Here is a 14,791-nt window from a genome sequence, read left to right as displayed (position 1 = left end):
GCTATGCCACTTCCTGATTTTGGGGCAGGCTCTGGTTTGCTTGGCGTTCAGATATGTGGTTGAACCGCACCAGAGTTCACTTCAAACTGAACAGAAACCTAGGTTTTTAGGCAGACCACAGTTCCCCAAACAAACCGGACTTTCTAGGCAAACAAACTAGAGTCCAGTTAAAGCAGACTAAAAAGGGTGAGTGTGAATGCATCCTCAGAAAGAATCTATAAAAGAATATGTTTTAGTATTAAAGAACTCCACCACCTAACATTGTAGTCACAAACGAGACTCACCCATCTCTTTTGTGACTCATGTACTGGCCGTTGGTGGCAGCATGCTGGTTGAGGACCGGGTTCTTTGGTGCCGCCGAGGAAGACAAGTCGAGGCCCCGGTGGCCATTGTTGCTGCTGCCATTGTTGTGCTCCTCCTTTACGTGGGCATTCGTCACCTCTTTCCACAGTTGCTGGAGCTCTGCTGGAATCATGCCTGAGACAAACAAATTGGATAATTAAATCAATTAGCAGCTAATCCAATGCTCTTCTTCATCGCCTAATTAAATCAAAGCGTCTGTAAACAAAGCTGGAGTATTAATTAGGAAATACTCCACTACAGGGTACAACAAGAATCTCAACAGCCCTCCCATCCATTGCCTTCATCTCTCTTTCCATTTTCTTTTTCAATGTGATTCAAAGAGTGTTTGTATACACAAATCCCTGGCATTCACGCACATTTCATGCCTAGAGTAAATTAACATCCAGACAAGGCATGAAATCTGAATAATCATCGTCACTGTCTCCCAACAACAGAGATGTGAAGAAGAAAAAACAAAAAGACTTTCAGAATAGCAACACTGGAAAACATTCCAGCCTCTGTCTCCTTGAAAAACAGGACCCGGGGGTAATATTCTCAAAAGCGCATTAATGTGCAAAATACTTAAGGCTCTGCACCGCCTCCAATTGACACAGACGACTTAAACCTCATTTAACGAGTCAAGCACGCTGTGGCACTCGCACTGCTTTGAACAAAAAAAAAAAAAGTAAAAATCACCTGAAGACAGGGAGGAATTTTTCTGTTTGCTGGAAAGGTGTCAACAGGATGTATGTATTCAATGCCTGCAAGTGATGGCGGACGCTCAGGCTAAGACCAAGAATTGAGATGAGATAATTCTGTGTTTATTCAAATGACTTTCCGTGTCATGAAGACAGGAGACCCAGTTGTCAGATGCGTCCGTCTTGTGAATGTCTGATTCTCCGACTTAGAACGTTACAGAAAGGAGGATAAAGTTGATACAAAGAATGAGGTAAGGTCTTTTTGTTCAAACAAAAAAAAATTCAGAAGTGACTAGGAGGATCCAGTGCAAAAGTATTCATACACGTTGAGGTTTTCTGCAGTTTGTCAAGTTATACCACACATTTTGGGGTAAAGATTCTGTACTTTTTACTATCATACCATTGAATAAAGTCCATTGCAGCCTGGAACTAGGTAAATATTACACAACAACCTTTTTTCCTCTTTTTTTTTATTCCAGCTTTCAGTCAAACCTCTACACAAAACCAAAATTCTTGGTTTTAATTGCTAGCAGGAGTTTTTGTTTAAGGATCTGTTTAGAAGAATATAGTGAGATATGAGAACCATATATTGGCATCTGCATTGGTGTCGGCCAATGTTGGTTATTTTTAACATTTTGGTACTGGTTCAATAAGTAAAACTGGTATCAACAAATGATTTTTATTTCTACCTTGACATTGATATTGGCCTAAATTTTCATATCAGTGCATCCATAGTGGAAAATCTGCTATGCAAACCTCCCTGACCTCATGCTAACCACTAAGAAACAAGGTAGTGGGAACATTATGCTATTGGGATTCTTTTCTTCAGTGGACAAAAAGAAACTGGTCGGAATTAATATTACTGAAGGCAATACCGGAAAAAGAGCCGAGACTAAAAATGCAAGGAACTGGAGTTTAGGACCCCTAAACAAAGATACAATTTAAATAGTTTGTATTAAAAAAAAAAATTATGAATGAGACTCGTCTAGTTAAAGTTCAATTAACGAAATTTGAAAATTGATCAGACACTCTCCATTCACTCTGACAGCAATTAAGTAATTTTGAATAAAAGACTGGAGCGTAATTTAAGTTTCTAGATATTTGAAGCTTATGCACACATATGCAGACTTGCCGCTGTTAGTTAAACAAAACGTGGTTCTATTAAGTGCTAAATCAGAGGGGCTGGGTGTAAATGCAACCTAAAACTTTCAGATCTTTATTCGCAAAAGAATTCTGACAAAGTGGATCCTTCACTTTTGCACAATTATACCCAATTCAATGTCTTCAATGTTTAAAACACACAGACATCTGAGGTTGGAACGGGACAAAACATGGAAAGGCTTCCAAGGGTTTGAATACTTCTGTGAGGCTCTGTGTCTGGATTGTTGTTTTTTTTAAATCTGTAAAGCAAGCCACATATTTTCGGTGTGGTGAAGGAAGCCTGCGGATGTGTGGTTGGTTGAACCGCAAAGTAAATGGGAGAGACCATTCATCTAGAATTACAATTAATTAAAGTCATTCTCAAAATGAGCACTGCCAAATGAATGATTTGCACATGATCCCCCTTTTACCCATGCCCCCACTTCTCATCAACATCCCTACAGATAGCAGAAGTGCTCCTTTCAAGCGCCAGATTGTTAATACATTGTGTGCAAAATGCTTAGTCTTAATTTATTCCTGTTGTGAAAAATAACTGAGGTGAAGATCTCAATGCGATCAGCAGAAAAATATTTTTAATATGATAAGCTACTAAAGATTTTAATTACACTGGTAATAGAGAACATTGGCCTAATGAGGCGCAGGACTCCGAAGAGACGTGAGGGGCTAAGAACTGTGAAATGATTCTGATAGGATTGCTGTAAACTCACACTAGATCGTTTGCATATCAAAGAGCAGGAACTGATTGCAGGACAAATCAATAACCTTTCCACGTTCCAAGGAGCGTCTTTCCTCATCCCCGTATCTTGCCGCTCTCGCTCTATTCTGTCTGACTGTATTCGCCCTTATTCGCCTCAATGCCTTGATGTGCCTTAATCGAAGCGCACGTCTATGACAGGCTAAACATGCTTAACATTGCTGCCTGTGTTATGGCATACTAATACACTGCTTGTTGATTTCCAGCTGCAATATTTATAGATCCCTCATTGTTTTTGGTGATGTAAAGACATTTGGGAGTAGAAGTTGGTTTTTCCTTCAAAGGGTTTCGAAGGGGAAGGTCAACACTGACGTGAGTGTCCAATGCTCTGACAGCGGGGGCAATCATTTCCTCCCCACACCTACTCAATTCTCGGTGACAGTGGGTGATGTATTTTTAGCCGGTTTGCTTGACGGGGCAGCCCAACATCAGCTCAATTACCCAGCAGTCCAGGTGACCCCCTCCGACTCCGCTGTTTTGTCAGATGAAACCAAGGCGGATCGACCAGTGTGATGAGAGAGGTAACGGACTGAGACCAACGTGCCACCGGCTTTATTACTCTTTGTTCGCACCAATCTAACCCCCTAACCTCCTGAAACCCCAACAACAGCTATACCTCATGATTCCTCATAAATGACAATAAAAGATCATTACACAAATGTCTCCCCGGGTATTATATTTTTCGTTTCCTTACATCTGATTACTGCAGGACAACATAATGACATTGGAGTGCAGAATCTTTTTCTTCGCTGCCCAGTGTTGTGCAGATTGGTTTATCTTTCTTCTTTCCATTTTTCAACACAACTCTTCCGGCCTATTACGACTGGGAAATACGGACAAGCACTTTAAAAAATGTATGTCGTTGGGACACTTGATTGATCACCGCCCCAGCAACTCAATTTTACCTCTGCAGGTAGCTCTGGCACAGAGACAGGCCGAGCTCTTCAACCTTTTCCTGTCCTTGTCCTTGGGTACCCAGGTGACCATGTTCAAGCAAGCAGAAAGTTGATTTAGGGTTCATAATGACATCAGTTGCAGGCCATCATCCCCCAAAATAAAAAATGGCCCCCCAGTGCATTGGGCTCTTTGAACCGCACTGTTACTTCTCGCATGTGGAGCATCAGTACCATGGCGGGGAGGACAGTGACACCGCAATTAGTTTATTGTTCCAGCCGACTGGGACCTTTACTGCACCCCTGTTTATGTTACCGTAATCACCGGCCTGCTGATACTCACCCCTTTGCTCTGAAATATGTCCTGTCTTCGTGCGGCAGGAAGTATTACCAGCAGCCCAGTGTTGGACGTATCCATCACTGACAGGTCAGCCGCATTACCCGACACGGTCCCCAACGTGCCGCTACTCTGAGCACTTCATGGCTTGCCACATTCTTTGCTTTCGTCCTACCAGCAAATTTGTCTTGTCACTGTTCTCGAGCGACTTGAATGATATACAGGTAGAGGAACTCTCTCTCTAGTGGTGTAACCTCTGAAGGTGTATTTAAAACACTTTGTGAAACACGTGACACATGGACAGAGATGTAGAAAAAAGTATTCAGAAAAAATATTTACCCCTTTTCGGATTTGGTGTGTTTTTCTTTTTTGGCACACTTCAGGAATGCCCCGATTAAAAAAAGATAACAGATTGGAAATAAAGTAACTTCTTTCAGTCTCAAGCAGAAGTTTAAAAGCCATCTCTAAGGGTTTAGGACTTCTGTGAATTATAGTGAGAGCCATTATATACAACTTGTGAAAAGATGAAATAGTGTTGTACGTTCCCAGGTACAACTCATCCAGACAGTAATAAAAGGACCCAAAAATAGTTTGGTTAAAAGTTACTAAACTGGTGCTGTGGTGGCGCAAGGGGTTAAGCACAACCCACCTAAGGAGGTCTTAGTCCTCGACGTTGCCTTCGCAGGTTCGATTCCCAGCCTGGTGACCTTAGCCGCATGTCTTCCCTTTCTTTCATTACCCTACTTTCCTGTCATAGCAGTTTCAAATAAAGGCCATTAGAGCCACAAAAAAAAACTTAAAAAAAAAAAATAAATTTACTAAACTGGACTAAACAAACCTCAGAGAGTGTTGTTTGCAGACATTCAGCAAACGTTGGCTGTACGTTTGTTAGACAGTCGCTGAATCTCTGTTTAATGGCATTTTATTTTGACATTCGCTAAACGTTCATAGCCATGTTCAGGGGACATGGTCTGAACATTAAATTGGTTAAATGCAGAACGGAGCGCTCCAGAATATCCTTCCTCCCACCGCCTGTCAAAACTCTATAACCATCACTGATCCTAAGAAACTCAATAAGTGTTTACATCCTGGATGTTATTTGGACAGTTTCACTCATCTTAAATATCATTTCTGCCATTATTTGAACATCTCTGTTGATTGCATTTTTTTTTTTTTTTCATAAATTCTAAATAATCTGTTGTCTTTTAACAGACAAGGCATTGTTATATGAATGTGTATAACATTATTCTTATTTAGGCCCAAGCAACGACATCTGGTCTCATTCTTTTAGTTTAGTGATGACTACTCACTCTTTTGTGTTCATTTAACTTAAAAGTAAAAAAAAATGTACTTAAAGGAACTTTTTAGGTTGACTTGAATGCCTCATTCGTATCCTACGTCTGACTTCACGATGCAAGTTTTTATTAAATTATAAATAATTAAAAATAACTATCCATCTCTTTATGCATGACATTAACATTTGTTGAATGAACTCAAATACTTAAATGTGACAAAAAAGACTAAAATACTTTTCAACTTCTGTACAAACCACAAAAACTCACTTACCAGGCCAACAGGATGAGCTTTTGAGAGGTGAGGGAAAAGGGTGTGTGTGGAGAGGCTGGGTGTGTGAAGGGGTACTGCTCAGACCAAATTCATATTTATGAGAGTTACATTCTAACCAGCACACTGCAGTAATTTATAACAGATACCGTTAATGTTCAACACTTTGACCATTAATGTCAAAGGAATTTACAACAAGAGAGACAAATTATACATCTGATAAAGTGAGCAATTGTTTTTCACTCAAAACCTGCTATCTATAAGTTTATACTTAATTAGTGCTATCTGTGTTTTTGAAAAGCTAATTCCAATGCTCTCTTTTGGACCAATGCTTCGGCAGAACAATTGCTGTAATTTGTCTCAGCCAAGAAAGAAATAAAACAAAAGGAATCAAACTGTTCTGCAAATAGCATCACAGGCACTAAAAAGCACACCTAATTTCTTAATTAGTGTACTACAGCGAATTTTAGTTTGTAAACCTTTTGATGCTTCCATTTTCTCAGCTTTAAAAAAAGAAAATCCCAGTGACTCTGATTACATGCATTAACAGTGGCCTTTTCAAATAATTACACTGATATCCACATTTCTCAAATGAGAGAAATAAAAATAATCGGCTAAAAAGTCATGGCAATTTACTGCCCCCAAATTAGAATCCATAATCACTGGGACACAAATGGAGCAGATCAACCCATCACTTCCGAGACAGTGCCAACAGCTATCTGCAAACCGTAGATTAGATCTTAGCACTGTGGGCCCGACCCGGTGAAGCGTGAAAGGGTTTAGTGATGTGGAAAACAGAAAGGTCATCAATAACTTCAAACAGTCAAGCAGAAAATGTTTAGAATAAAAGGACAAACTGGGGGCCGGGAGCACTAACCTGAGTGTTGTAACAGCTGTCAGACGGAGACACACAGTTAAATATCAGCAAAAAACAAGCCGGCTGGACATAATGGAACAACCTGGAATGATGGCCTAATCATTTAGGGGACAAGCCGGTACCTCATCCTTGCGACTAAAAAGAAGTGTCATTCAGTTTTTTTAACAACGAGAAAATTTTACTTGCAGTGTCTTGTAAAAAAGGATTAGTTTTTACATTAAAACTGCAAGCCTCACTGATTTTGTATTGGCATCTGCCCAACAAGGAGAAAATGTAACTGAAAAGCAGCTATCGTTACCAGGAAAAAGGTGGTTTGATCAGTTAGTATCAAACCACATTTTGTTGCCCTATATGACGGAAAACCAACCCGGACCATCCCTATGGCGAAACATGGAGGTGACAGCACCATGCTGTGGGGATACTACTCTGACAGTGACAACGAAACTGGACAGAGTAATTGGATTAGAGATGCAAGTAAAAATAGGACAATCTTGGAAGGATACCTGTTTAACAGGAAAACAACGCTAAACATTCAGTCAGATCTAAACCAGGGGGATCAGCAAGTTTCAGGAAGCCGAATTTAAGACTTTTAAGACCTTTTTAATACTACCTTAAGTTAAATTTAAGACAAATAAATGGTGAAGTTTCTGGGGTCTGTTTGTGGCTCTTGGCAGCAGCTTTGTGATTCTAAGACTGTACATGGCTTTCTACAGCCAAGCTTGTGGAGTTACAGCCCCTTTGCCCCACAAACTTGTTATTCAGAATGCACATAGCATTCTATAGTGCTATGAATAGCATTTTATATGAGTTGCCACAGAAACAATCTGATGGCATAAGCAAACATTGTCAAGCCAACTGGCAAAAAAGTTGAACTTATCTCATGATTTGTGTAAAAAGCTCATCATAATCCTCTTCTGTCCCCAGCCAAACAGATATCCCACTTACCTCTGACTAACAGTTTTCCTCTCAAACCTCATTTGAGAGGAATGAGGTTCCACCTCTATCTTCCACCTCAGTTCCATGCCTGAAGACAAACTGAAGATTTAGTTGGTTAAAGACAAACTTGTGGAAGCAGAAGTGCTTCTCCTCATTACTTTCATGGAGAGAATTTCTAGGCACAGCCAAGATGTTGAGGGGATCCGTTTTGGTGGCCTTGGGATCCCATCTCTGCAAAAAGCAGAGATGGGGTTCTACTGCTCCATCAGGTTGTGATCTACAGGTCTCACTGGAACGGTTCGCAGCCGAGTGTGAAGCGGCCGAGATGAGGATCGGTGTCTCTACATCAGAGGCCATGGTCTTGAGCCGGGAAAAGGTAGGTTGCCTTCTCCGGGTCGAGGGGTTGTCCTGTACCTCGGGATCTTGTTCACGAATGAGGGAAGAAGGAAGTGGAAGATCGACAAACGGATTGGTGCAGCGTCTGCAGTGAAGCAGGCGCTGAACGGGTCTGTCGTGGTGAAGAGAGAGCTGAGTCAAAAAACGAAACTCTTCTACAAATTTTTTGTTGAGAGCGCCATCTCTTCTGCCATAATCTGTCGGTGTAGCACCATAAGAGCCAGAGACCTAAAACGTCTGAACAATTTGATAAAGAAGGCCAGTTCTATTCTGAGGACAGCCATGGGACCTTTGGAGATGATGATGCAAAGAAATATTCTTCATAAGGTCAAGAAACTATAGACAACCCTGACCATCCTCTTTATGAGACTGTCTTGGGAAGACAGAGTGTCTTCAGTCTGAGGCTTCTTCAAATTCACTATAACACAGACCGCTACAAGAGATCTTCCCTGCCAAATTCGTCACAGTCTACAATTACTTATTGAAGAATCTGAATTAAAGAGTTACAACAACATTTAATTTCCCTTTGGGATCAATAAAGTCTTTTTGAATTTGGATTGTTGTAGCATTAACTGCCTCAATCACAGAATGCAACGACAAAGTCGGCACATACAAGAATATGCAATATAAACTAGTCCTTCCACTGCTAAATTTAAGACCTGATATTAATGCATATAAAGCCAACTTTAAAAAAAGAGTTTTAGAAGTTTTAAGACATTACATTTTAGAAACATGAAAGTAAGAATTTTTAAAAATGTGCCAACATCCTATAAACTGATTTAGATCAAATCACTTAGTCCTTGAAGGATCCAGTCAAAGTTCAGATCTGAATCCAGTTACAACCATGAAATTGATTATCCTAGATGCTAGTCAGCCACTATGACTTGAGCTATTTTGTAAAGGAGAATGGGCAAACATTTCTGTGCACAGCTGGAAGAGATAGACCCCGCAAAACACCTACAAATCCCAAATTGTCAGATTTCATTTGATTTATTATTAAAAACAATGCATAATTTCCCCTCCGCAACTCCCAAAATATACTCTTGAAATTTGCTTTAATTTTTGAGAGTATGAACCCCTTGAAAGTTTCTTCTAAACCTGACTGCTGTATTAAAAATAGGAAGAAGCTACAGAATGTTTTTACATCTGACTTTCCTTTAATTTTTGACCGCATATTTTTATGTAAGTTACTGGTGGCCAAACTGAACTATATTGATCAAAAACTTCTGTACATTTTATTGTCTGGGAGTAAAAATACCCTTACAAAAATGGCTCAAACGTGAATGTCCAACAATTGAATACTGGGTTAACGTAATGAAAGAGATCTATGTACTGGAGAAACTGTACTTTTCTGTCAAAGTGCAGAGGGACATTTTCTACAAGATACGGTCAAAGTGGATAGATTTTGTCAAGCCTGATAGGTCTGAGTTTTTGTGAACCTTACTGTCATTCAGATTGATGCTTTGATTTGAAATGTAATTTCAATGATTGAATATACTAGCTACCCCACCAACCCTGTCCAAGTTCTGGTTTTTGTTTTGTTTGTTACTTTTTTCTTGAAAAACAAAGAGCAAAAAATGAGTAAAAAAGAAATATAATTATATTATTGCCATGTAATGTCCTTTTTCAATAAAAAGGTTAAATAAAAAAACAGAATAAGAAGAAGCATCTTTATTTCAGACCTCCATAATTCATACTTAGCTGTTTGACAACTTTAAGGATGGAGTCCTGATAAATCAAACAGTTGTATCAAAAAACAATGGTGTGAAATGAAGAAACAGGACAGGACAAGCATCTGATGTCTCAGAGGTATTTGGAGATAAGACTGAATAAACAGGATGTTCTGAGCCTGTTGTGAAATCCATCAAAAGTACCTGACCTTATCACTCATATGTGCTTTACTCATGGGGTGTGTGAGTGTTCGCCAGGCGTCTAACACACACACATGCAGCGATTCAACAAAGTGCAATTGGAACAACAGCAAGAACCCCACCCCTGTGCCTTTGGCAATCGTCTACAGGCTGATAACTGATTCCATGGCCAGTCCAAACAATAACACCACTGTACAAACCCTGTTTGTGTTTGCCTATTACCTAAGTACACTCCCCTCCCCCTATAACCTTCTGTTTTATCTTGTTATTTCAAAACTGTTTGTCTTAGCTGGGGAATGAATAGTCAATGTCATGCTCTTAAACCCTTATGACGGCGTCTTTGTCACGAGAGAGCCACTCCTTCGTAAAACATAAATAAAGAAATAAACTTTACGGCCAAACAGGACCGACTGCCGATCGAGTAACAGTTTCATGAAAACAAGTTCACAGGCAGTTTAGGAACAATAAACTTCTTTGATAAAGGAAGCCAATCACAGGTAAAGTGTGGATCGTCCCTTTCTTAGGTGATAATCAGCAGCGGGTTTAAAAAGCTAAAGTGATTTAAGACAGTAGGAGAAGTTGCATAAGATCTACTGAATTATTTATAACAACTCACAATATACTGTAGTAAAATGGTTAATTATTAACTGGAGATTTTCAAGTTAGGTGAGTTTTTGAATATTATAAGGCCCCCAAGAAGCCAATTCATTTGACGGAAGAATTGTAATAAAAAGAAGAAACAGTATGATTACAATAGGCCGTTGCGGCGCTTTCGCTGCTCAGGCCTAATAAATAGAACTTTCTCTTCAGTTTATCCCTTTCTTACATGAAAACAGCCAGACTGAGCCCTCACGCTTTGTTCCTATATTTAACTCAAACAATCTAGACACGAATCATGTTATCGTTTACATTCAGAAATTTTACACATGCGCACAACTCTAGAGGGCAAAAATATGATTCTTTTACTTGTCATCCATTAACTGTTAACAAAATGAAACCTGGAGATGTAGGTATTATTCGAATTTATTGCAATGCACCATGTAAAGGGACAAATAACTCAAAACCACTCATATTATTCTTTTTTATTGATCTCTGTGTTGGCTATGCTACACACAGACCATTGCCCTAGCAACTGACTGACAACAGATCCACAAGCTCATTAGAATTCAACACATCAACATTTTCCACAAAAAGAACATAACATTCAGTCCATTACATTTTTATGTTTTCAGACTTATGTTTATTTTGCAATTACTAATAAGTCATTGTCTGAACACATCAATGGTTGACTAGCTAATTTAAAGACCTGCAATACTGACGATCTGTCAGAACTGGATCTTCCCTTTCTGTGGTGTCAGGTCATCTGCAAGTCATTTAGTACCACGTTCTCCGCAAACATGCGTAAACAGAGAGGGGTGACCATCATCCAGCCACAACCCAACTCAGCCCAGTCACGAATGGCTCTCTTCACTGGCCAAAGCCGATAATAAGAGACCAACTAAAGTGATGCGGCGATATGGTATTGTTTCGTCAAGGCGGGATTTTGACTTAGAGGTGTTAAGTCATAATCCCACAGATGGTAGCTTCGCCCCATTGGCTCCACAGCCAAGCACATACGCCAAATGTCTGAACCTGTGGTTCCTTTTGTACTGAGCAGGATTACTATTGTAACAACACATTATCAATAGGGTAAAACTAACATCTCTCACAACGGTCTAAACCCGGTTCATGTCCCCTATTAGTAGGTGAACAATCCATTGCTTGGTGAGTTCTGCTTCACAATGATAGGAAGAGCCAACATTGAAGGATCAAAAAGCGACGTCACTATGAACGCTTGGCCGCCACAAGCCAGTTATCCCTGTGGTAACTTTTCTGACACCTCCTGCTTAAAACCCAAAAAGTCAGAAGGATCGTGAGGCCCCGCTTTTAGGGTCTGTATTCATACTGAAAATCAAGATCAAGTGAGCTTTTGCTAATGAAAAAACAGGGTCGCTTTAATTTTTTTTAATTGAACCAAAAGACACCAAATTCTACAGCACATCTATGTGCCAAGGTTGTCAAAGTCATGCTAGCATAACTGACCTACTTCCCTTTCCCTCACAAATTTATTTTTATTCAAACTCTTTTCTGAAGTGTGTCCCCTCCTATATAGCATGCATTTAAAATTTAGCTGACAACTTCACAGCTGAAACAAATGCCGTCGTTGTCAGCAGCCCCGGCTCCATATGAGTTTAACCGGGGGGGCATCAACTTATTTGGGGGGGGCAAAATGAATCTACGTAGCTGAACATAAACAACAACACCAGTAGCCTACAGGCTACTTGTTAACAAGCTTAAGGTGCTGTATTGGTAATAGCTAGTCATCATTTAGCTAACATTACCTGTATTGAACAGCATTACTCAACTCACTGTTAGTTTGGGGGGTAAAATGTGCCAAGTTCTTTTCATTTTGCTGGTTTGCTGCCATAATTCTAACACACACCTGCGCAGCAGGTCTCCGCACAGGTATAATCCAGCGCAAGCGTCTCAGCGTTCATGTTGCGTTTAAAGATGGCTTGGAAAGACAGGTTACGACGTGTTAACAATTAAACAGTTTTAACTGCTGAAAAAAATAGTGACAGAGGACAAAGATATGGGAAGTGCGGAAGTCTATATTGTATCAAATTGATATAGGAATAACAGAGAGTTGGCCACTCTGAGGTAAAAACAACAAACAGCTTCCAGTCCAGGGGGGGCACAGCTGAATCTGTGGGCAGGCAATGCCCCCCAATGCCCGCCCATGCTGCCGGGCCTGGTTGTCGGAAAGCAATTTTATTTTTTATTTTTTTTGTGGGATCTTGCATGCATGATGTCACAGTTCAACATGATGATACTTTAGTTGAGCTACTGTGCACTGGTGGAGAGGTACATGGTTGAGCTACTGTGCACTGGTGGAGAGGCAGATGTAAAAGTGGTACTAACCCTGAGTGAGCGAGTGCAGCGGCAGGCTGGTCTGTCCTGGCTGGATGGTGAGCAGCCCTTGTCTCTGAAGGTTGAGGAGATGTTGCTGCTGAACCTGCTGGACCTGTAGGAGCTGCTGCTGGAAGGCCAACTGCTGCGGTGACACCTGCTGCAGGAGGCACAAATGAAAAACATCTACCATAAGCCAACAAACACACACTGTATTCTATACAATCCACGTGTCCTCTCTTCCACTTTGGTCTTTCTTCGGTCCGGGCTATAAACGTGTCACTTTGGAGTCCTAACGCTGATTCATAAAAAAGCAGTTTAGGCCTTCTCACACAACGGAGCAATACAACTTTTATAGATTTCGTCTTAAGAGGGAGTCTTTTTCTGGGCCCACTTAAGACAGGTAGGTCTCTGCTTTTCTCTCTTTTAATTAACGCCAGTCAGGAGGCAAATGACAAAGAATGAAACAACACAGTTAATCATTCATAATTAGAGCCACAGGAATTTAATTACAGCCATTCATAATTCAGCAAACAATGTACGACTAAATCAAAGTGCTTAATAACCACCCTAGAAACTCACAAGTCTCCCAGGCATGGTGCTGAGCTCGGGGATATGCGCTTCCCCCAGCCAGCCAACCAGCGCAGCAAGCTGCATTCAATCACACATTGACGGGAGGAGAGAGTTGTTTGCTTCATCTCGCTGGGGTACATAAGACATGTTGTAAGTCTTACTCATTATTTATTTATTAGACTTCTTGATCTGGGACCTGAGTTCAAATTTTGTACCATAAGCAAAAATTGTGAAATGGTAGGACAATAAAAATCCTGGAATCCTTGAATAAGATTTTTTTATTTGTCATTATGTTTCTAGAACACAACGAAATTGGAGTGGTACCCTCAGTGATAAATAGATAAATAAATACAATTTTAATCAGTCCTCGGGGTGCAGCATAAGGGTGTGGGTGTCTGCAGGGGTGCAGAGAGGATGGAAAGTGGAAATTAATTCCACAGCTCTTGGGAAAAAGCTGTTTCTTAGCCAAAAGGTTGTGTGCTGTATATATTTGTACATTGTCCCTGACGGCAGCGGTACAAACACTTTGTACTTTGCCCTCGGTGGGTGGGATCAGTGGCAATACAACTGGCCTTCCTTTGCAGTCTGCCTCATATATTAGGTCCAGGTTTGGTAACTGACTCCCCACGATCTACTGGGCAGTTTTCACCATCCTGGCCAATTTCCTGAGGAAGAAGAGTCTTTGTCGGGCCATCTTCATCAGAAGAGGTGTTCAGTGGCCAGGTCAGGTTAGAGGTGATGTGGATACCCAGGAATTTGATTTTGTCCATGTGCTCCACCTCTTTCCCTTGAATTGTAAAGCTGGGCACACTGTCCTCCTGGATCTCCCATAGTCCACTATGACCTCTTTGGTCTTGCTGGTGTTGAGCACCAGGTTATTTGATTAACACCACTGGGACAGGTTCTGGATCTTCTCTTTATACAGGGTCTCATCATCATTTGTTATCAGACCCACAATGGTGATATCATCTGCAAACATTAGAGCCCTGTTAGAGGAGTGGATGGCTACACAGTCGTGGTCGGACAGAGAAGATTGTGAAGAAAAGAACCAGACTAAGCATACAGCCCTGTGGGATGCTTGTATTGAAGACGAGGGTGGATGGAGTTTGGTTCCCTATTCTCCAAACCTGAGGCCGATGAGAAAGTCCCTGATCCAAAGGCACATTGATGTTAAAAGTCCCAGATCATTGAGATTCACTATCAGCTTCTCCAGGACGGTGATGTTAAATGCTGAACTGATGTCAACAAATAGCATCCTAACATCAGTGTGTTAGGATGCTCCAGATGTGTCAGGGCTGTGTGTAGTTCCATGGAGACAGCATCCTCTGTGGACAGGTTCCTCCTATAGGCAAACCGGTGCCTGTCCAGACCAGCAGGAAGGTTATCCTTGATGTGTTTTAGGATGATCCTCTCAAGCACTTCCTAATGACTGGAGTTAGTG

At 40.8% G+C, this 14,791-nt stretch overlaps 1 protein-coding gene across 9 annotated transcripts in view; it reads right to left on the bottom strand.

Moving 5' to 3' along the window:
• The window catches only part of foxp1b (forkhead box P1b), a 309,660-nt gene that overhangs the window by 52,907 nt on the left and 241,962 nt on the right, over positions 1 to 14,791 (bottom strand). For 7 of the 9 annotated variants that reach the window (XM_032548971.1, XM_032548974.1, XM_032548973.1 and 4 more), the window contains 2 exons: positions 12,790 to 12,937; positions 285 to 477 (listed from right to left, as the gene is read on the bottom strand). In XM_032548971.1, coding sequence (XP_032404862.1) covers positions 285 to 477; positions 12,790 to 12,937 — 341 coding nt within the window. The remainder of the gene's footprint in view (positions 1 to 284; positions 478 to 12,789; positions 12,938 to 14,791) is intronic. The other 2 variants (XM_032548975.1, XM_032548977.1) reach the window with 1 other exon arrangement.

Source organism: Xiphophorus hellerii, chromosome 20 (genome assembly GCF_003331165.1).
Source record: "Xiphophorus hellerii strain 12219 chromosome 20, Xiphophorus_hellerii-4.1, whole genome shotgun sequence".
Lineage (NCBI taxonomy): Eukaryota > Metazoa > Chordata > Actinopteri > Cyprinodontiformes > Poeciliidae > Xiphophorus > Xiphophorus hellerii.
Note: the sequence above shows the minus strand (reverse complement) of the source record. Positions and strands in the feature narration are given on the sequence as shown.